The sequence below is a fragment of the Strix aluco genome, chromosome 2 (genome assembly GCF_031877795.1).
Source record: "Strix aluco isolate bStrAlu1 chromosome 2, bStrAlu1.hap1, whole genome shotgun sequence".
Taxonomy (NCBI): domain Eukaryota; kingdom Metazoa; phylum Chordata; class Aves; order Strigiformes; family Strigidae; genus Strix; species Strix aluco.
This window is the reverse complement of record NC_133932.1, coordinates 79,275,476-79,299,649: the sequence shown is the minus strand read 5'-3', so window position 1 is coordinate 79,299,649 and position 24,174 is coordinate 79,275,476. Positions and strand designations below refer to the sequence as shown.

The 24,174-nt window shown below is 37.3% G+C and overlaps 1 protein-coding gene across 1 annotated transcript in view; it reads left to right on the top strand.

The window, feature by feature from the left end:
* The window catches only part of IPO5 (importin 5), a 45,554-nt gene extending 35,493 nt beyond the window's left edge, over positions 1–10,061 (top strand). The window contains exons 22-26 of the mRNA XM_074815423.1: positions 297–419; positions 1,083–1,302; positions 4,724–4,952; positions 6,458–6,599; positions 9,306–10,061. Of these exons, the coding sequence (XP_074671524.1) occupies positions 297–419; positions 1,083–1,302; positions 4,724–4,952; positions 6,458–6,599; positions 9,306–9,392 (801 nt within the window). The 3' untranslated portion in view covers positions 9,393–10,061. The remainder of the gene's footprint in view (positions 1–296; positions 420–1,082; positions 1,303–4,723; positions 4,953–6,457; positions 6,600–9,305) is intronic.
* Positions 10,062–24,174: the final 14,113 nt, after the last annotated feature.

Here is a 24,174-nt window from a genome sequence, read left to right as displayed (position 1 = left end):
GGCCAGGTTGGACGGGGCTTTGAGCAACCTGGTCTAGTGGAAGGTGTCCCTGCCCATGGCAGGGGGGTTGGAACTACGTGATCTTTCAAGGTCCCTTCCAACCCAAACCATTCTCTGATTCTATTGTTCTATGATTAGACCAAGAGTTGAAAAATAGTGGACTTAAAAAGAGGTTTTACAAAGCTAAATCATTAAACAACTTTATTCCATTACTTTAGAGGCCTTAGAGTTTCATGTGACTTCCACTATTTTAAAGATCATTAGTCTTAATGTGATTTGTCTCCTTTTCCTATCAGGATGACAGTGACGTTTATATTTTGACTAAAGTATCAGACATTTTGCACTCAATATTCAGCAGTTATAAGGAGAAGGTACTGCCATGGTTTGAAAGGCTACTTCCACTAATTGTCAACCTAATTGTAAGTACCTTGCTTTCTTTTAATTTGATTTTGAGTATGTTTTTTTCTGATGTGTTAATGGGTCTTCCGTGGTGGAATCTTGGAGATCTTGGTAGGTAGAATGTAGAGCCATCCACTGTACATGCCATCCCATTGTAGAGCCAATGTTTTACAAATTAGAGGCAGTTGAAGGTTTATCCTGGATCAAGTATGAAGTTGATAGTCTATGTTTTTTGAACAGCTGCACTGCTGTGCTACTGATTTCTGTGTTGCAAGACCCAGGATCATTGAGACACACAAGTATTTTGAGAAATTTAATTTGCCGGGGACTGTCCAGTGATCTCTAAAATGGATTTCAAGAAGAGGGCCATAAAAGTGCTGCAGACTAGTGAGGAAAATTGAGACCGAAATAGCTAACAGTGTGAAATAGAGGTAAAGGATTTTAAGGATAAAATCATTATTATTTTAATTAGCTGAGATAATCACCTGGATTTTGTTTTGTTTATGGTATTGCTGCAAGTATCACTACAGAAAATTATATATTTGTAGCTTGAAATTTAAGCCAGGAAGATTTAAACAAAAGCACTAGACCGCTGTTGCTATGATTGTTCTGTTGGTATAATCATTGTCTGTACAAAACTTACAATTTTAAGGTGGCTTAAATGTTACCTGTTTTTGATGCAGTGTCCACACAGGCCATGGCCAGACAGGCAGTGGGGCCTATGCATTTTTGACGATATTGTGGAGCACTGCAGTCCGTCCTCGTTCAAGTATGCTGAATACTTCCTGAGGCCAATGCTACAGTCAATATGTGACAACAGCCCAGAGGTTAGGCAAGCAGCTGCCTACGGTGTTGGAGTTATGGCACAATTTGGTGGGGACAGCTATCGCCCTTTTTGCACAGGTACATACATGCATCTGGTAAAACTATTTGTGTGATTCTGAGGGGAAAAAAATGTTAAAATTGCTCACCTTTTGGTTAATGATGTCTCTTCCCTTTGGCAGTGAAATAGATTGCCAGTATAACCTGTGTGGCAGACTGGTGACGATTAGTAAAGTACCTGAATTCCTTGGGCTTTTAATGATGTTTTGCTTAATAGCATTTCTGTTGCAGCACTTACTGCTTAGCAAACTTGATTTATGTCTTTTTTAAAAAATATGATCTGACATGCAAATGTTCATTTTGTAAAAAATAGGTTTCTGGTACACACCTGTCTCATAGTTGCTTTTTATTAATACTAATGTGGTTGCATTTTATTAATGCAAAACCCTCTGGATCTCTGGAAAAATTATACAAGTAACTTGGATTGAGGAGTAGCCTAGAATACAACTAATGTGGCTTTCTGCTTTCCTGTTATATAAAAAGGAGCCTGATTTCTGTGACTAAGAAATGAAATGAGTATGATAATGCCTATCAGAAACACTTCATCTGCTTGCTTTCTGAATGTCCCGAGTTTCTTTAAAACTTCAAATGTGTCTTGAATTTAAAGAAATTGTTGTCTGCTGGCACTCTTCTTGCCAGTCAACAAAGTTAATTTTGCATACTAAATAGCAGCCCTTATCAGAGGTGATTTTTTTTTCTTTTTTAAGAAAATATTTAGTCAGCTGTTTCAAATATGTATTTTACATGAATCTTAAACGAAAGCTGAATTAAATGATGTAAGAAACTAAGAACCATGTGATAGGGATAAATTAGGGCTTTAACGCAAGTCTTACATCAATAGAGGCTGTAATTTTCACTGTTAATGTAAATGTGACTGTCACATAGTGACAAGATGAGGTGTCTTTTTAAAAAAAAAAAAAAAGAAAAAAGCAGGGGGGTAAACCTTGCAGTGGAACATTAAGAACACTAAGATTTTAAATTGTCTAGAAAAATAATTTCTTAAAGGGGTTTTTTTGGTGAACTTTTTCATATGGTGTTTTATGTCTTGTCCCAAGACTAGAGGAGAGGAGACTGAGGTCAAGACAGTTCTGATTTTGGAGTTTTGGGGGTTTTTAACATCTGTTGAAGTCTAATTTTATTTTTCATCCATTAGACTTGATATCTTGACCCACTTAAAATTGTTAACAACTTTCATCCTTTTCTTTGTGTTTGGACAGATAATCCTTGATTAAACCCAGACACTTGGCTTCTCCTTTAGTTAGATGTTTAGATAAAGTAACTTTTTTATTTTGCAGCATGCAGCTTATTAGCAGGCAGCTCAAAAGTATTCTAAATACTTTTCTATGTAAATAAAAAAACTTTGTGATTTATTTTAATAGATGAAGATGTGCTGTGATTACAAACAAAGTAAATATATGTCATGAGAAGCTTTTCTACCCCATAGGTTTTACTGTCTTCTCTGAATACATCATGTTTGTGAGTTTTTATTTGTAATTTAGTTTCTTTACAGATTAATACATAGCACTGGCATATTGTTCTATTGCAAGTTTGGAGCAGTATGTAAAGACTCAAGACTATTCAGAAAAAGCAGATGTATTAACATGAGTGGTTTTGGCAGTCACTTGAAAAAATACAGGAATACAGGGAGAACTTGTAAATGGCGCAAGAGCTACATTATGATGAGAAAAATAATTAAAAATAGAATTAGTAAAGAACAAAGATTGAAGGAAAAACTGCAGCAAATCAAGTAACTTTCTAAGTGGGCTTACGGTTTATGTGACTGCAAACTTTGCCTGTTTCTTATGTTGGTGGAAGAATATAATCAGCTATGCTCTGTGTACACTATATTAATGAACTGCATGTGTTTCTTCCTAAATCATATCCGTGGCCTCAACTTTTGGTGGTGCAAGATGTCAGAGCAGTCAGTCCTTGGAAAAAAAACCTATTATTGTTATTATAGAAGATGGTCTTTTATAGTCAAAAGAGCTTTTTAGAGATTCTCTACCACAACATCTATGTGAGAATAGATCTGTTTTCTAGACAAGAAGAAAACTTGTCTGCTAAACTGTAGGGAGGAGACTATGCTGATCCATTTTGAGGCCCTCCTAATCTTATGGCTGCAAGGACACACATACCTACAGAGTCATCTGTTAGTATTAAGGAGTATGAGGAAACATGGATGAGATTTATCTTCAGCAGTCATGAGAACCTGAGGTATAAGATGCAGACTCAGTTTGCCTGGACGTTGTAGACGTCTATGAAACAAATTCTGCTTTGCAGAAAAGTCTGGCATTGTTATCCTGCATTCAATACACAAGCTAGTGGGTCTGATGACCAATGTTTCCGCAGTTCTGTAATGTTTATCAGCCCTATAAAAGTATCCTTGTCTAGTTTAGGGTTAATCATATTTTTCCATATCTGCTAAATTCTTCAAAAATCTAATTCAGTGAAGTTAATGTAGCAAGTGTCATTGTGTATTCCTTAACTGCAAAACTGCTACTTACTCATCAGAATGAAGTAGTGTGAAATCTCACTCTTGCTTAGTAATTGGAGTTATTCTGAAGTGTGCATTCTGCACAACTCCACAACCTGTTTTCTGTGCTGATACAGAATTTCACAGCTTTAGCATTCTATTTTTAGTAGAACACAAGGACAATTGTTCCTGCATGCATGTAGAATGCTCTGAAATCTGCATGGACACTAGTAACTAAAAATGTGACATTAATGTTCATTAGAAATGTGCATGTCGTTATCCATGTGACTGTTAAAAAAAAAATATAATTGCTATTAACCTAGCAAGAAAATTGGCACTTTTCCTTGATGTTTGATTTTTATGATCTTAAACCATGCCAGATGGATTCACCAGATGAGATTACTCCTATGAGCTCTTCCTAGTGCACCTTTTAGTGGTGGGAGATGTGTATGTGTATATCTATATGTGTGCACAAGATGATGTACAGCAGGCATACACTGTAGACATGCACTACAGTCCAAATTAATGTGAATGTCATCGTATCGGTGCTTTTCTTTATCTCATGTTTATAGAACCTGTTAGATTAAAAAGATAATACTTGTTATCTATGTTTTTACTATACATTACAATGTTTTGTATATTGTAGATTGCATAACTCCAATTGAAAGACACAGAAAGTTGGGGGTTTTTTTCCTTCTGAACTTATCAAGCAAATCCAGACTTCTGCAGTAGCTGTTTTCTTGTGTTTCCTTGCATAGCTTTATCTATCTGTTTGTTTTTCATATGATGACTATTGAGCAGGGAAGAACCTAGAAGCAGGGGGACATTGGGATGACTGGATTTTGGTGCTTGGGCCACAAAAAAATCCCATTTTTAATGCATGCAGTAGTCCCACGTAGAATTTATGATGTTAATAAAATATAACTTGATTGTGCATTAAACGTTATTCTTGTGTTGTTTAACAATTAGAGGCGCTTCCATTGCTGGTGAGAGTCATTCAGTCACCAGATGCCAAAACCAAAGAGAATGTCAATGCAACAGAGAACTGCATTTCAGCTGTAGGAAAAATAATGAAGTTCAAGCCTGACTGTGTGAATGTTGAAGAAGTACTGCCACACTGGTTATCGTGGCTTCCACTTCATGAAGATAAAGAAGAAGCTGTTCATACTTTCAATTATCTATGTGATTTAATTGAGAGGTAAGACAAAGTCTTGACATTAATGCACAAAGTAAGCCTGTTTGCAGGTTCTTTCCTTGCATTCATTTTCCAAAACCGAGAAACTGCCAGACTAATCTGCATTTGCTTTAGAGAAGATAATTTGCAATGTCAGAACTGAGCCTTCCACGATGTTATTGCTGTTTTCTTAAACAGTGAGTGTTCTCATCCTAACTAATGCCTTGAAACAATTCCTGGCTGCTTTAGATGTATGTGATGGGAAAGGATCAGTGGGGAACTTCTACAGAAAATTTCAGGAAAATTTTTGATCCTCTGCTTACATATCAGCATTAATAATTGATGAGGTCTTTTTACTTAAGAGCAGCACACGTGCCCTTGCAGTCTTCTTTTCATAACCTTTTAAAGTAGCTTTGTACCTTTTTGCTTTCCAAGAGCTTGAGTATCAACAAAACAAAGTATGAAGTAGAGAAACAATACAGATAAATTCATGGTACAGTGTTATCTCCCTTAATAAGTTTTTAATAATAATTTCAGTTATTATTGAAAGTATCTTGTCCCACAGCTTGTTCATTAGATTTGCACTCCCTCCCATAGGTTAATGGAGAGAAAAAAAATAATAATTCTATTGTGGGTGCAAGTTGAACTTCATAATTGAGTGGAAGAATGTCAGCTTCTGAAACATGTAGTAGCTATGTTCTGGCTGACTCTGTATTATATCTTAGCAGAAAAACAGCAAGGAGATTATTTAGATTTCCTACAGTCTTTTCTGCTGTGTGAATACCTTGTATCTCTTGGTGCTTTATTAAGGCAAGGTCTTAAAATGGGTGGTGGCAACTGAGGTCCCTAGACTGATAATGGTACGGTTGTGTAGAGGTATCATAATAATACTGACACGTATGCATACACGCATGTATATAGAAATCAGGAATTAAAGTACTAGCTCACTTTTGTACCCAGCTCTGTGCAGGTGGCTCAGCCTTGCTATGTATTTCTCTAGAGCTCTGTCAGTCCGACATTCACAGCCTCTGCATTCCAGCAGTGGTAGGTGGCAGGGCTGGAAGTAGATCGTGTTTTCCACCCAGCTCACTGGTTGCCAGTACTCCCCTACCCCAGCACTTGGCTGGTAAAGAGGGAGAAGAACTGTTTACTTGCTCTATCGGTGAGTGCTGGCAGAGAGCTAAGTCACTGGTGCTCCTGACGCCGGTAATACAACCTCCTCCAAGAGAAGTAAGCCCTTTTAGGCAGGGTATTTCTGTCACACTGTTTACAGTTGCATCTGCATGGAACTCAACCGTTCTGTAAAGTTCAGATCATCTTCCTGATAAAGTGTAGGCTGATTGAAGAATCAGCTGGTTAAATATTAACAGGAGAGGGAACATTCTGTCAGCAGGCAACAAAGCTATGCGTACTTATTCAGCTGAGTAAAATTTAGATGTAAATCACTCAACTTCCATGTAAAACTCTTGCATTTTTTTTTTTTTAGCTAAACATTAATTTATTTGTATTATATATTTTGATTGTAACAGCAACAACCCAGTTGTCCTTGGTCCCAACAACTCTAACCTTCCCAGAATATTTGGTATAATTGCGGATGGTGAAATTCATGAAGCTATTAAACATGAAGATCCATGTACCAAGCGGTTGGCTAATGTTGTTCGCCAAGTGCAGGTAAATAAATGCTTGCTTAGGTATAAAGGGAACATTTAGAATCTACTTTCAGAAGTAATCAAACTGTTAAACCAATTTTGAGAGGCTTGTCTCCTTAGAGAATAATGCTTCAACCAGTGATCTTGGGGATCCTTGGACATTCCTTGCACTATTAATGATAAAACTTGGTAACATTTGCACTTGAATAAAGTCTGTCTCCTTTGATAAACTTCAGAAGCTTATTAATTTATTGGGGGGAAAAAAAAAAAAGCTTTAAGATATATGCAGCTGAATGAGTAACATGCTAGTCAGTATTAGTTGTTTACACTGGGTTTTTTTTCTGAGACAGAAATTAAAATCTGGAGAGAAATCTGCCTGTCTTTGTATCAGTGAACTGTACTGCAGGATTTGATCCAACATGTGGTTCCTGTAAGAGTCCTCGGCACCCTGTGGTGGCTCACTAATGTAGCAGAGGTTTGGGATCTTTGCTAGAGAATGATTGCAAACCACAAGTAATTTTACTACTGCCCTCTTTAATGCAGTGCAAATATAGGCAGCTGTTCAGTGTTTTCCCTACCTTTGGGGAACTGCCTCAAGGTTTATTTCTCTTACTCCATAATGAGTACTTAACGGTGCTGGGCACTGGGGATGTCCAAGTATTTAAGCTGCACCTCTCTACAGTGTTGTAAGTCACAGTGCTCATAGGTCAGATCTGATCTGGGGCCAGATGTTATCAGATGGACGTACTTGACAGTTGCAGCATCTAATGATGGAAAGTAGTGTGCCTGGCAAGGACATAGCTTATAAAAATGTGTAGAGGATTTGGAGCAGCAGCTGTTCAATTACTGTCCATTCTACCTGGCATGCTTTGGCAAAATCCAGGTTCAAAAATTTTAGGAATATTTGATTTTGGAAAGGATTCACTTGGATGAGTGTATCGGCCTGTGAGATCCATTATGTCTGGTAGAAAATTACTTGTTAAAACTCCGAAGGCATAAAAAGAATGAAATCAAGCAAAGTTTCAAAGTGAAAGTGGTATAAGTGGCTGTTCTAGATTCTGGCTGGCAGATACGAATCCTTGCTGTTAGTACTTAAAGTCTGGGTATGGAACTCTATATTTAGGATATGCTGATCCATTTGTTCACTTTACCTTAAATGCTCAATGTTTATTTTTTTTTTTTTAACAATACAACAGCACATACATGTATAGATTAGTTGTGTATATCAAAGTCTTGCTTTGGCCAGGAATGATAGCATTAATGTGGAAACGCCTTCTGCATTGGTTAAATTATTTACCTTCAGACTGTGGTGAAAAAATCTTAAAAGGTCATGGTTTTTTTTAAAAATACAATTTTACCATGCTGTTAGCAGTCTTATCTCTCTTCACACATAGTACTCTGACTTTAGTAAAGTACTGTAAATGTTTTATACCATGGTAGGAACTTTAAAGGCTGTGTAGTTGTTAACAGTCTGCCTCCTGCTTCCCAGATTCCAGGAGAAAGACTGTTGGGTTTTTTTTATGATCTCAGTAAGCTCTTCCACTGCCAGCATCTGACATGAGCAACATTATGGTCATAGTTGGAATTAAACCTTTTTCCTCATGCTCCGGTACTCTCAGGGCAGAAATATTTCAGTGTAGAGTATCAATTTAAATGTGTGTGAGGAATGCTGGAAGAGCACATTTAATTCTGCAATATTCCACTATACATTGAGAGTCTAAAATGTCTAATATTATTTAAAACTAAAAACATGAACCCAAACTCAACTTGAGGACTGTTTTCAAATTCTTTCAAATTCTGTGAATCCATTTTTATTTGATTTTTTTTAAAAGTGTGTGAGAAAAGGGCATTATAATAGAGCTGAACATAAAATATACCAAATATAAATTAAAACATTTTTTAAAATTTACTTCACGTATACTGCAATTGCAAAAGCCAATCTAAAGACCTACAGCCAGTCACCTGCTATTTTTTTTTCTTATCATTGTCCTTTTAAAGAAAGCAGGGTGCCAGTTGCTTCCAGCTTCTATTGATAAGTGAATAAATACTTTTTCACAACCTTTTTTAATTTTCAGCATTTTCTGGTACCATTAGAACCAGTCTCTACTGATGGTGACTTTAAAAGCTAATGTCTCGGCCAGGGGCTGTGGTAACACAGATGAGGTACACCGAGGGGCAGGAAAGTGTGGGTTTATTCTTCTCTCTGTGAAGTAATTAATTCCTTTCACTAAAGAGTAATGCTGTGTGTTGGCAGCAGAGTTTTGCAAGTAGACACACAGTGCATGTAGCATGTCATGCTGCAATCACAGTGCTCCCTTCCTGAATGTGTCACTGGTGTGCCAGTGCCCAGAAGATCCTCTCGCATTTAGGCATGGTTCAGTTTTGCCTGAATGTTGATCTTTGAACTTTAGCAAATGGTTTTGGCTATAGTTAACTTAAAAGTGTCAATTGCCATTTGACCCGCTTAGTTACAGGAGGTTCCCGGGAGTTTCATATTAATTACTTTGCTGCTATTTAACCAGAGCTTGACTCTGTTTGCGTTTTTGAGCATCTGTAGTTGAACCTATGTAGGACTGTGTATAACTGAAGATTTCAGTCTGTTCTCTTTGGCATATATATTACAGGAATAAGCCCAGTGAATTCTGAGCTTTGTAAACATATGAAAGTTTAGCATGTGCCTTAGAAGCTTGTCAGCCTGCATAAAGACAACTTCTCGTTTGTTTTCTAGACGTCTGGAGGACTGTGGACAGAATGCGTATCACAGCTCAATGCAGATCAACAGGCAGCCATACAGGAGCTCCTGAACTCTGCTTGAAGGGCCTTAATTATCATCTGCGAGAAAACTAACTCCAAATAAACGTTTACCCTATTGTTTAGGTTTCTTTTGTTTCTTTTTTGAGTAAAACCAGAACTGTAGTGCGTGTAGGCCATTCTTCTGCAACCTACAGGCAGTGGCAGCAGGAAGAAGCGTTCTTTCAGAACAGCGTTTAAAACGGTTTTTATCCCACAACACAGAAGAAGTTTCCTGTAAACCCTACAATAGCACTGAAGAGTATTTTTCTAACGGTATAAGCCATCCATACGATGGTGAAAGGGAAACAAGTTGAATTTTCTCATTAGACATAATGAATTAAGAACAGCTTTAAGACCTTCAGCAGTAGATGTACGTTATAACAGATAAACGTTTCTCTACATCTAGTGTTAATTGTATTAATTGGAGTGTGAGTCTTTGTAGGGTAGAAAGTGTCCTTCTGCCCAGCAAGTTAGTAGATCAAAAGATGAAAAACTGAAGACAAACATCGAGCATGAAGACCTCATTGATCGCACTTTCAGATTCCCAAAAACAACTTGTACAGTGACTCAATGAGGAAAGCTGTTCAGCTTCCAGCCCTTGAATGTGAAGTCTCTTTGGCATGTCTGACAGTATCTCATTCACTCCTCAATAAATGACATTGAAACACAAGAAGCTTGTGTAGAAGTTCAATGATGTGTGGTTCTTTTAATTTCCTCTAGTGAAAAGATGCAAGTAACAAGCTATACAAGTCATGATTTTATATTTGAAACTTTGTATATTGTTGCCTATTACAGATTTTATGCATTTTTTTCTTGACTTTTTAACAAACTTTTTGCCTGAGTGTGTAGAATGGAAACTTAATCTTGACTTAATGTTTTTCATGTTCAGATGCAATTGCATTTCATAATTTATAAAATGTAGCGTTGTTCCAGCTGCAAATGTGCAACATGGTCTGGCAGCCAGCGATACTGTTATGGTAGTCTCTGTTTTGTTTAAAATAATCATATAGTTGATAGCCTGACCTGAAAGAACCAAAAAACTTTATAGGTTTTTTTTGGTACTGCAAGAGCAATAAATACATCATTTACCAGCTAACATAGCAGCAAATGTAAGCATAGAGCATCTGATTTCTAACAAAGGTGAGTGATGCTTTTGCACTCTATTACTTTGAAGATGTTAGTAGAGGCATTGATCTTTAAAAACTTCAGTTTACTGAATTATTCTTCAAGTCAATCTCAATAATCTCTAAAAACATACAGGTATTTTCAAAGAGGGTGTAAGTTTTCTTCCTTTATAACAAGAAAAGGTAGAACTTCACGTGTAGTAAATTCCTCTCTTACTAAAGAATAAACTTAGTTTTGCCCTTGGAAATGTTTAAAAAGAAAAACCAGTACAGAATGAGGTGTACCAAAACCATCCCAGGACCATTATATCAAAATGTTTGTGACACAAACTGCCTTAACCATATGGATTGACGCTGTAGTTTGTTTAGAGGCAGCTGAAAGTGTAATAAAGTATCTACTGGTTCAGTTTCTACTTTGTTAAATATTGTTAATCTTGTATTTACAGAAATTGAAGTATTCATACACCTGGAAAATGAACTGTTAAGGATTAGATACCAGTACTGTGAGAGAACTAGTAAGTCGGGTCAATTATCTCAAGTGCTGGTCCCAACTACAAAAACTGTGCTATATCATATCCATCCCCTTTGCGTTTTGGTTTTTTTCTTTTTTTTAAGTATTCTTTATTTTAATTTCCCCTCAGCATTTACATTTTTCCCTGCAGCTTGCTTTTTGTACTTTTTCTCAAAGCTTCAGGCTTAAAATTTTATTTTCTCTTCTTTGGACTACCACTATGTAGAGAAAATAGTAGTACAGTTGGTATTTCCCTGAAACAGCATCAACTTTGGCTCCCTGTGACGTAAGAGAGCAGTATTTGAATTGCTCTCCTAATGGACGCACTTTAATCTTCTTTCCTTCCTTTCAGTCCATGTGAATAAGAACACATAAAACCAGGAGATGGGGTTGCTCTGTGTGCGAGAGCCAGCACAGAGCAACTTTGTGCAATTGCTTCTACCTTGTTAATCATTTTATCAAAGGGCACTGAGTGAGTCACTGTGCCAGCCTGACAGGTCAGTTCCAGGGAGTACCTGGAGGTCTCGTCTTGCCTGTCCCCACTGAACTTGTCAGGGTTAATCCAAAAGCTCCTCTAGCGTTCTCTCAACTCATGCAAGCTTTAAAAACTCTACACTTGCTTTCCACCTATTTAAAAGCTGTCTGAATCATTAATCTTAGCCTTTCAGGTTCATTAATTGATGATTGCAGTACAGAATTTTTAAGCAGTCAACCATTCTTCATCTTCCACAGTACTGAAGTACTGTTGACCAAAGTATAGTGGAACAGTAGCTTTATCTGCAGCTATCAAAAAATGAAAAGTCATATTAGGAAGGAGATGAAGGAATCTAACTGTGATACTGATATGGAAAGGGTTGTAGCTTTATTTCATTTTTCCCGAGTGTAACTCCAATCATGCTTTATCAAAAAGCTCAGCCAGTGCATTTGGTAAGACGTGTACCTAACGTTGCAAACAACAGCAGTGCTCTGATTTGTCAGAACAAAGAGGTACTGAATCCACCCTAGACATCCAAGCAAAAGTGTTCAAAGTTGTACTTGGTAACGACAAAAAACAACTAGAAAACTCCCCACACTTTGGACAGTGTTCCAGTACTGCAGTTTCATTAGCTTATGTAAGCATATAATAGTAACTAGTATTTGTGAGCATTGCTTTCAGAAGTAGCTCATCTGAAGCTTAGGTGAGTTTCCATCTAACCTCTCATCTGTTCTTACTGTTCTGAAGGTGAAACTGCTTGCTTTTTGTTTGCAGCTCTAGGTTATTCATGAAAGATACTAATGCAGATAAATGTCTAGTCTCCTTTGCCTGGCTTTGTCTACAAGATCTTCCTGAGAATCCTGTGCAGAACCTGTAAGAAAGTGACTTGTAGACTTCATCTTTTCAACATGGGGTTTGTGTACTGCTGTGGCATTCTGTAATTGCTTTTTCTCTGCAGAGACTTCAAAGTAATGCTGAGTGCAGGGGCTGGTATTCCCCAGCATAGAGCAGTTGTTATTAGGCCAGTTGTTGTCTGTTGTTCTCTACACATCTAGATCTTAGTCTCATGTATGGAGTACACATGTGAGAGTAAGATGTGTTTCACAGTTGGAATTTTTGATGAAATAAAGAATTAAGGAAGGTGTATTTCCTAATGACTGTCAGTATGCATGTATGCACTGGGTATGCAGCTGCCTTGAGCTCTTGAACTGGAGCTTTATTTTTGCCTTCATGGTATCTATAGGGGTCCATGCATACACTGAGTCTTCCAAATACAATGAGGGTGGTATTAATATGAAAGTCAAGTATTTGCCACCCCATATTTTTTTCAGCTTTGAAGTATTTTACTGTGCATTGTTGGGGAGCAGCCTTAGCCTTTGCTGTTTAATCATTCAGTCCTCTCTTATTTTGCTAATTTAGCCAATTGTACTTACTTGTATGGGGCTTGATGGTCCTTTAAATTCAAAGAAATGCATTTGTTGTCTTCCAAGAAGCAGTAAACAGGATATAAGCTTCTGTCTAGTGGAGGCCCTTTCCCATTTTTTGATTATCATGAAGATGTTTGTATTGCTTCAGGAAAAAACATCTCTCAGGACAGCTTACCATCTGTTGAGACTTCAGAGATATGGGCTCAATACTGGATAAAAGTCATGGGATTCGTCTCACCCGATACTGGATATCTGTAGCAGTTTGTACATAAATAATTGTCTGCAGCCCTATTCAGTGAAGGAAAACAGGTGTGTCTAGATGATATATTTTGCATAAGGGAGTGTTTGAGACTAAAGGGGACTACTATCTGAGTTGGTGCTGATAGATGAGAAATTGTTAGTATCTCTGGTGGTTCTTGGGATGGTATTTATTATTGGCAGTTTAATGGCTCACTGAATAGCCTCAGTAGTAGTTCTATAATACAACTACTCAGAAACACTTTGATTTCCTGGAATCTATTCTTTTCCTACTCCTAGAATCAACCAATTTAAAAAACAAAAATCCTTTCTGTAAAAGTCCACGGCCCTGCTGCCTCCTCATATCAGCTCTCAAGGAGATTTCACTAACTCTTGAGGTGTTTCACATTGACAGGTAACCTACCTGCTATTTAATCCCCATTCAAAGGTGTGATTTAGAAGATGCTTCTGTTTCTGGAGGGTGTAAGCTGCCTCCATTGATACCTCCTTTTGTCATCTAGTTAGACAGATTTCTCTCTGGTTTATGCCTCAGACTAACATACTAATCACATGCTATTAACATGTACAATAACAAGTTTGTGCCTCTTTGCCACTACCGAATTAATTTTCCTCTTTCACAGGAGCCTTGTTCAGGAGACATTACCCACTGCTATAGCCCTAGAAGCCATAAATTTGGTTTGCTCTTAGTTCAGGAAAAGGTTTCTACTGTATCTTCTCTGACACAAGAGAGATGTGAGGAAGGGAGGCCCATTCAGGACATGAGACAGCTGTGTGTTTTGTGACTTTGAATACAAAATGCTAAGCTCAGTAACAATATAGTTATTCCAGTAGAAATCTGGGTTTGTCTCCCAAGTTTCAGAACACTTTTCTGTATCAGAGTATTTGCTTTTCAAAGGCAGTGTCTTGTTCCTTCACAGCCCATGAGGCCCAAATATTTGGTCTTTACATTGGTTGTGAGTTCACAGACTTTGCTGGCAGAATTGACTCTGATCTTTCTAATTACCTGATAGAGAAGAAACCACATAGCCTCTCAGCTATTCTATTTAGAAAATCAGCCTGGGAGTGGCAGCCTGGGCTGATGAGCTCCAAGTGCTCTTGCAGGGCTGGAGTTAGTGTGAAATTCACCTCTTCGGTTTGGAGACAAGGAACAGCAATTTCTGCAATGGGGAGGCTGTTTCTACAATCTCTGAGAGATCTCTTCCTATCATTCTGGTTCAGACCAGTGATGTAATTTTCTCTGTTTTCAAGAAGGTAAGGTAGGACATAATATGTTCATGTCAGTTTTGATTTTTATGATTTTGCTTTCTCACTCCAGAGGCTGCCCATGACCTCACTTCAGGTGCAGGGAATTTTTGTGGCTGCTAAACCGTGAAATCAAAATGTCTTCTGAGTTTAGTATTGGTACCACTCTTGGTTTAAGAATAACTTGAGCTAATATAACACTAGATGCACACAAGTATTTGTAGTGGAGTTTCACTTATTTAGCAATAGATACTGAAAATTTAACAGTAAGCGGTGAATGCCTTAAGGGTTGGTTTTTTTGGAGGATGCAGTGTTATGTGTTGCTGCTAGCAGAGGAGGTTCAAAGTTCTCCTGAGGCACTAGATGAGCAATACTGGTTGCTGGAATGGAATTTTGGAATTTTCTTCCAGAAAAGCGGGAAGGATTCATGTTGGCAGATGCTCCCTAAGGGTAAATACTGAAGTATTCCCAAGTTAGTGGTGACTGATGGGCATTACAAATTTAACTTAAGTCAGTTTTGCTCAGAAGGTCGTTACTTGTCTCCCATTTTACCAACACCATTACCACTGCTTGCTACCTTTTGCAGGTGGCCAGTGTCTTTTGAAGGCAGGGAATGAGGCAAAAAGAAAGAGGATATTTCTTCAACTTACTATTTCTCCATTAATGTGTGACTGCTTTTTTCCTAAGTAGCAACAGAAAATTATATTTCAAATATAGCTGAAGTATGTTTTTTTCATGTAATATGTGCTGATAACAAAATGTTGGACTTTAATAACTGCACTGTCCTATCTTGCAGTGATAAGATTTTACGTAAATTGATTAAAAGATTTAATATTCAGTTCATATACTATCTTAAAAACTAATGTTAATCTTCCAACCAAAAAAAAGCTTGAAATAAAATTCATGTTTTGGATTCAGACTGGTGAAAAATATGGTCGTAACACAGGATCTTGAATCAGGGAGGCTAGCCTTGCCTGAGTTACTTGAAGTAAAATTGTGCAACATCACCATTTTTAAATATTTGAGAATAAAGTGCCAAGAGATGTTTTTACTGTGGAGTTTCGTCTGTTTAGGAGTTGCTGTTCGTGGAAAAAAAACCCCAAACCACCAAACCCCTCAAAAATTCTAATTTTTGTCAATAGTTAGCATGAAGAAGTGTGTGGATGCAGTGGTTATATTTCACCAGTTCTGTGCTCCAGCTAAAGTTTCATCTGGCCAGTAGATGGAGATGATACAATTGAATATTAGAGGGCCATACACTTGTTCTGGGGAAGTTTGCTACTTTACAGTCCCTATTTTTTTTGGAAGGGTGCTTCTTAATAGGACCATTTTATAGGCAGAGCGTTAAACTGTAACTTCTGTTTACTGGAAACCTGTGCACAGAGTAGGTAGTTTGTCTCAAGAACTGCCTATTACAACCCCAGAGAAAGAAAACAAGGAGAAAGGGGGAATGTTAAATCAATACAGGTTTAACCAGGTCTTCTCCCTATCCCTGTTTCTCCCATCATTAAAAAGTTTGAATAAAGTACATGCCTGTAAATAAAGGCCTCATTGTAAAATGAGACAGCCATAGCAACCTTCTCCTTGCCACTATGAAGGCAAACTGTCTTTGGAACCTGCCACCTCTCCTCATCCACAGGGTACGGAGGAAATTAGTTTCATTTGGGGTTGCCTGTCAGTCTCTGAGAGCAAGTGAAAAGGAACGGCAGCTGTGTGGATGAGCTCCTGAGGCTCTGTATTAATGTCAAAAAGTGTGGATTCCTGTCCCTAAAATGAGTAAAAGCTTAATGACATTGCTGGAGGTGGCAGAGTGGGACAAGAAAATACATTTCAAGTGGAAAGTTAAAAAGGTTTAACTGAAAAAAAGAAGTTATGACATCTGAGAAGATGGAGTCTTCATTTGCCCTCATTGTTATTAAAATCTTGTCACATAATATTTATTACCCTTGGGGGAAAACAAACAAACAAACCAACCCCACAACCCAAACAAACTACATATAAAATGGCCTAGCCCAAGCCTCCAAGTTGCTGGAATTGGACTCCTCTCATCACTCTTATGCCCGAGCATAAAACAGAACTCTTGAGTAGTTGCCCACTGTAACTTCTGTTTTCTAAATAAACATTTAATATTGTTTTACAGGTCCTAACATAAGTGCAGTAGATAATTTTTGTCCTGCCTCATTTTTCAGCCATCTTGTCTGTATTGTTTGGTTTGCTGGAACCCAAGTCCCTTTTGGTCCTGTAGAAAAGATGGTCTGTTTCAGTTGGTGCGTTTTGTAGGCTTATTTTTCTTCTTTGACTCAGCTGCCAATGTTTTTCCTTACAAAAAGGACAATGAGAATTGAAACAACTTTGAAAAAAATGAACTTCTTGACAAGAAATCACCTGGACTTTGTGTCTAAGCTATGCATGTTGGACACCTAAATATTTTCCCTTGCCCTTGTGCTGTAGCACCAGTCCTAACCTCAAAAAATGCAAGCGAGCTTCTATTAGATCATCTAAAAAAGAATCATAATTCATTTTCCCCCAAATCCTAGATTTCTCTGGTACTACTATAATTATGGTGGAAGAGAATGATTGCTTTTGTTAGAAAAAGGGCAAAGCTGAATGACTTTAGGCTGGTTTTCCGTTTAAGAATTCCTCTTCCTTCCTAAGGAGGTAGTTGAGCAGCAGGTGCTGCAGTTGCCACTGCCAGGGCTGTTCTGTGTAAACATCTGCGCACCTCTACCTTGACTTTGCATGCAGTCCTGATGCCAGTGCCAAAAGGATATAGCAGAACTGGAAGGGTCGAGAAAGAGGTGAGAAGTTTAAGAAGTATGCAGTGCAGCCATCTGAGGTGAAGCTAAAGAGTTTAGGGTTCTTCAGACTGGAAAAAGGTGATAAGTGGAGGGAATAGGATAGACATCTACGCAGTTGTGAATGTAGGGGAGTAGGTGAATAGGGAACAATTCACTGTTTCTCATAACGCAAGGTCAAATGCTACCCAAATAAACTATTAGACAGGATGATATTTAAAATCAACAGGAAATATTTTTTCATACACTGCAATTAAAGCATGAAACTAATTTCTCATGGATGTGTCTGGAAGTCAAAAAAAGAATCGGACCAATTATTTAAGGGTAGGTGTGTGAATGGTTAATAAGCGAGGTGCTCCAGAGGAAACTACTCAAGAAGTCCATAAATCGTTGGCTGTCAGAAGCTGGGCGAGTAGGCTAGAGAAAGGATCACTCTATTTGTCCCATTTCTTGTATTCTTTCCCTCAGGCTCTGTTACTGTCGCTCCTGTTAGACACCAGGTTCTCTGATCAGGCTTCATGTGGCCATTTTGTACGCATCGTTCATTACAGCACACTTCTCCTCACTTTACCTTCCTGGTTTTGTTTATACAGATCAGAATCTCCTTGCTATGTTGGAGTGGGACTTTGTGAGATACAAGTAACTCTTCACCCAGGTCATACAGGATCAACTAGAACAGGAATCACTTCACATAAAACATATCTCAGTGCTAATGCTCATGTAGACGCTTGCTCTGGGGCCTGAGAAGGAAAAAATGTTTTCTTATCTTGACACTGTTGAGCATTACGTGGATTCTAAATAAAAGGCAAAGGAGAAATGAATAACAAATAAAAGCATAATAAAATGTTCTATACTTTTTTCCCTGTACCATTTTGAAGGACCTAATGGACTTTTCATGTATTCAATGTCTGAAATGCTGAATTTTAGTAATTTACACAAAGGATCAAAGTGCAGTAGAAAGTAAGGTACATGGTGAGACACTCTGGCTTTCTCTAGTAGAAGATTAAACCATTTTAATATTCAGGTAGTTTTATGAGAACTGCAGCTCCTTTGTTACTGATCTGTCTCTTTAGGAGGAGAGATTACAGCAGGAAATAGGGATTAAGATTTCCTCCCCGGTGCCAGAGGGAGATACGACACAGTACAGATGTGCAATACCCAGTGTTGTCAACAACTGCAGAGACACTGCCGAGGGAACAAAATAAACAGGCAGTGGTGAAGCAATCGGAAATATCAAAGAAAAGAATGCATTTCAGAATTTAAAAGTATGACGTGCTAGGTATCTTTATAATAAAGAGCTCCTTAAATTTAGTACAGACTATTATTAAAACTCCTGGTGCTTTAAAATATTTCCTGGGAACTATTCTAGTTAAGCCTGTCCTATTTCAGCAGAGTGAATTCAATCCATTTGTATTAAGCTCATGTTCATTTTGAAATCTAATATTTAAAAAATAAGATTATTTTCCTTTTTTTGTTGTTTCTATTGCAAATAGCAAATAATCACTACGGAAAATTAAGATATTTTTAAAGGACAAATTATCCTAAAGATTACTGATAAACCAGAAATGACTGTTTTCTGTGTTTCATTGTCAGAGCAAACAGAGAATCTCACATTTAAAATATTTATAAAGTGAAACACTGTACAATAAACTGAAAGGCTATGGAACACCATAATGCTGAAGGGAATGCAGATATACATGACATCCAGACCATTAACTGAGGAAACTGAAAAAAATACTAGTAACAACAGACATAAGGGAATTTTCTTCTCTTAAGTAAAAGTGGGAAAATTATCTAATGGGAAGCAGTGGTAATGAATTATGAATGATTATATTAGGTGGAAAAAACTGGGCATGGGAAAAACTCATACTACCTTTGCCTGTACCCTGCACCTCAGCAAATTAAGAGACTGTAAACAAAAACTCTTTTCCATCCATCTTTCAGCGTCAGAACCTAACCTGGGAAATGGGAGAGCATTCATCACTCACACTTGAAACTCACAGGCAGAGCCCAAGTTGCTACAGACATAGAACAGGTTAAATAGGATCTTTGACAGTGATAGACCAGCTAACGTGGTTGCATGGGGAAGAACATGACCAACAGTTCTGCATAACGTTGTCGGCAAGTTGATGGGAGCTGATGGGACAAAAACCGTACACTTAGTCTACCTGACCTTTAAGGAAAATTTTCTTTCCTGATTTTGAAAGTAGATTATAGCAGAAAGTAGACGACGTCATTGTATATGATTTTTCTAATCAGTAAGATGGAAATGATGCTTCATATTTTTTTAGTCTAAATTCTACCTTTTAGAGCAGTTATTGTTTTCATTCATTGGAATTTTATTTCTGAGAAAAATAACTGCAGTGGATAAAAGATACTAAGCAGGAAAATAAATGCTTTTCAAGTCTCTAATCATTTGATTATTTGATTTTATTAAATGTAAATTATGCAGATCTTGCTAAGCTTTCTACAGTGAAATATTATTTCTGTAAATTATTTAACACTTTTCACTTTCTGAACAGAAAGTTTTGCAGATCCCTTTTGAAAAAGGAATTTCATTAGTGATATTATACCAAGATAGAAAATAGATGGTCTTGTTTCTCTTCACTCTGCTATGTTTCTCAATGGGAAGCAAATAAATTACCACCCTTAGAAGACCTGGCTTCTGGTCTGACATTTAGGAATAGGCTAATTTCAGAGGCTACATTCTGAAATAGCAAAATCATATGCTGAATTGATGTTTGCTTTGACAGTTTTACAGTTGCTCCCTCCAGCCAGATTTAGATAGTTTAAAAACTAAAACAGAAGAATGTGACAATGGAGAAGACAGTAATTAAGCCACCAGTTGTAACTAGCCGTTGTAAAAATAAAATTACTATCATCTAGCATGAAGCTAGAAAGGACCCATGGGAGATCCTGAATGCAACAGGGCACTAGATAAGGTTCCCACACACACACTTTAAAGTGGGATTTATCCCAACAGGATTTGTTTAGACACACTGACATGTTCCAGGTGTATTTCCTTGCAGGAGGTCACAGCAAAAATATTGGCAGGGGGGTTGGGGGGAGAAGAGAGCAAGAGAGCTATTATTTTCATGGAAATCTTTTAAGTCTGATAATGCTAAAAGCCATGTTTAATGTTCTATATTCTTCTCATTTTCATATTTGCCAGGGGACTCTTTTCCACTGTGTTTATTCATGGTATAAATTCTGAGGGGCTGCAGAACAGCATTTTTTTCTGTTTTAGAACCATATTTTCTTATATCAGTCCAGGTACTTAAATGGTTCTTCATCACAGTGTTAAATGGTCTCAAAATCATTTAATGAATTTAGTTGCACTGTCCTCCTGGAAAGTATTGCCTTTTTTTTTTTTTTTTTTTTTTTTTTTTTTTAACAGATAAACAGTTTGCTCTGTCCAAAATGACAAAAGCACTGGAAGAGAATGAACTATGGTGCTGGGAGTTCTACCCTACACTCTGAGGGTACATTTCTATTTCAAACAACACATTTGGTTTTCTTCTCAAAAGTAGTGTTGAAAGATTAACATGGTTAGTTGGTTGTTTTCTAAAAGCCACGTCCAACAGAGAGATGATGAGCTTTCATTCCTGCCCAACACACTGCATCTTGCATGGCAGGCTCGATGGCACTTGATGAAGGCGGCAGCTCTTTTTTAGTATTATTTTTATTTGTTACTCAACATGTGAAATCTTTTCATATCTGCAAAGATTTTCCATTATCACTTCTCTCTTCTCAGCATGACAGAAGAGGTACATTGTTTCTGATGGAAATACTGGCATAGAATATATATTTTGTCCTGATACTCGGTGTTCTTTTTGCCTTCTTTTGGGAGAAAAGGTGAAAATGGTTTGTAGGAGAGGAAATCTGCATATGAATAGCAAAAGGATGTTTGGGGATTTTTTTACAAACCTCTGTATTTTTCCTTGGCTTCTCTTTTCCTGAAGGTTCTGATATTTGTAATTTGAGAAATTATTATTTTATAGATAATTATAATAAATTACTATTAATATTTTCATTTTCATTGCAGTAGTTGACAATTTTGTCCATTAAGGAATTCTTTGGAATCCTCAGTGTCATTTACAAAATGAGTCTTTTTTTCCTCCTTGGGTTTGCAGAAGGAAAAAAACAAGCATGAAGCAAGTATAAGCCGATGCAATCTATGTAGTTTTAAGGAGTATAAATTGTTCATGAATTTCAAGTGAACTTTTTAGGTCTGAAGCTTCAGGGATGATTCATCTATTAATGATTGCACTGGTGATCATCTTAGCAGAGATATGCAGCTAACATAACAAATAAATTAATCCTGAAAGAGGCAAATACATTGGACAACACAGGGTAAATATGATGACATGTAACAGACATGACATTGTATGGTATTAATACCGAGGTTAGGGAGAGGGGCTTGTTCCAACAGCTTGATATGCAAAAGCTCTCTTTATATAAATTCTTAAGGACTTGGGAAACTTTTGCATATACCATTAAAAGGCTCTTTTAATTCATGATATTATACACTTTGAGCAGGCAGTAAACAAAATCTGTTAATTAGCTGGCTCTAAGCGCTTAAATGGCTTCTTTTCAATAGTTGAGTATTTCTTTCACATGGAAATCCTGAAGTTTGAGAATGGAAATGGACTCCTTTGCTAACTGGCTAAATATTTATTTGGTTTTTTCTTTGTTTTTTCCCTCAAAAGTTAAGACATGGTCTACTGCCAGTATTATACACTATTAGGAAAATTGTTAATTACCACTGCTTCTAGCTATAGTCTGACATTGCATTCTGATGTGGAGGCAAGAAAGACATATTAGTTCAACATTAGTAACCTTACCAGAAGAGCTAGTGGTATGATAATCTTAACAACTGATGACTGTAATAATATTTTGAGAAGACATGGATAAAAATATATTACAAGCAAGAGCCGCTCAAATGGTGGGAGGCATGTGTGCTACGAAACGTGTAATAAAAATAATGGTGAAATGATCCTGAAAGAACTGGATGGATAATTCTGTCATGCTCTTGCACTGAAATTAGCAAAAACAGATGAGTTAACACAAGTTAACATAAGACATATGAGAGAGAGTCTAAAACTGACTAATCAAATGCCGTAGGTTTGCAAGATTGAGCCCCAAACCACATTTATACAAGAACACACTGATAAATCTAGCATGAAAGTATTTGCTGAAAGGGTCTTTGAAACAAAATTTCAGGCTCCAGGGAAAACATCTGTGGAATGTTTTATGAAAAAGAATTACTAGACAAAAGACATAGCTGAAATACACAGATTTCGATTAGTGCAGCATCTTAGCTTCTCGCCTTAATAGAACACAGAAAGACATTTGAACTAACACATATTTTAAAGTAGTTTACAAAGGAGGCATGGATTTTACGGCCAGAAGGACCACTGAAGAATCTAGTCTGACCTTAGTATAAACCAGGTCAAAAAACTTAATCCATGTACTTGGGTTTTGAGTCCAATAATTTGGTTTGATGAAGCACACAGATAGGCAAACAAGTTACACGGCAGGTGAAAATGTGAATTTGCAGGTACTCTGCCATAACTGCCTGCATACATGCATACCTTCTAGAACCTCACAACAAATATGAGAAAATGTCGATGAAAAAATAACCGCGAATCATCCCAGTTTATGAGAGTTGTAAAAAGTGAGGGCTTTCCAGAGATCCATATTAGCATTCCATCATAGCTGTTGCCTTTTCTTTCCTAACAGGGAAAAAGGCAGAAGGCACAGAGAGGCAGTCTCCCAAGACGACAGAACCCTTTTAACATATTTTTCTCCTTCCCTTCCTTTCCCTTGGGTTTTGTCTTATCAGGTAAGGCAGAAATGAATGATCATGCCGGCTTCGTCTTGCTTAATCTGAAATCCAGTTCCAGCTCTTCTCTTCTTTGTCAGTGGATGCAGACAAAGCTTATCTGTTTTCTTGCAGAAACATGAACTAACTAGGACCATTTTTCTAATTTCAGCAACTTTTCAAAAACAAATGCTGTTTCTCTCCAATTCTCCTGTTTATTTGATGTCCCAACAAATTCCACATCTCATTCAACAGGGAAGAAATGTAACCCTATATACTACAGGAAACTAACAGCAGCGATGAGTGCTTTTCTTAGCAATCACATCAGAAGAGTTCAAGTTGCTGCCATGTGTAATTTACAACAGATAAATCCATTTTAGAGAAAAATTGCTGCTTAACAATTGTAGAGAGCATCAGTGGGAATGAATGGGTGAAAGATGACTTTATGACCAACTAGATAAACATCAAGAGACAGTAAAGAAGTCTTTTTAGATGTCAGTCCCTAGCTGTCTTTGATGCCTTCAGAAGATTTAAGAATTGAGGAGTTAACACAATAAACACATGCAAGCTTGCCTGTGGCTCCTGCGGAAATGACCAACATATCATTATCTTTAATGCTTCAGTAAGTATACCATTCAAGATAGTATTTCACTGTTGCTTTTTGGAGCTCAGTAATAAATGACCAGTAGCTGCAGGGCAACCTGTTACTTCTGTTCAGTACTAAGAAATGCTTCAAGGTCACTCAAACTTGGAAGGCATTGAAGATGATCTCACTCACTTGATGGAGATTACAACAACTCTTTTGTTACATGTGAATGATCTGGAAGTGTACATAAAAAGCACCAGGAAATTCTAAATGCTATGATTGACCCTTACAGTGCTGCTCTTACCCTAACTGCACCTTAAGTGAGTTAGAGCTGCTGACAAAACATGTATTTGGAAAAAGGCAATCTTTTTTATTATGTCGGTGTTTTTAACCACAGTTCATATGGTCAGGCTGCTGGACTAAATGGTTGTTGTAGGTCCCTTCCAACCGCAATATTCTATTCTAATTCTATTCTATGTTTTCAGAATGAGAATGTAATATTTCTTCTTGATCTTCTACAGACAGACCGTACATTTTGTGTGGAAAATGTCTGGGGGAAAAC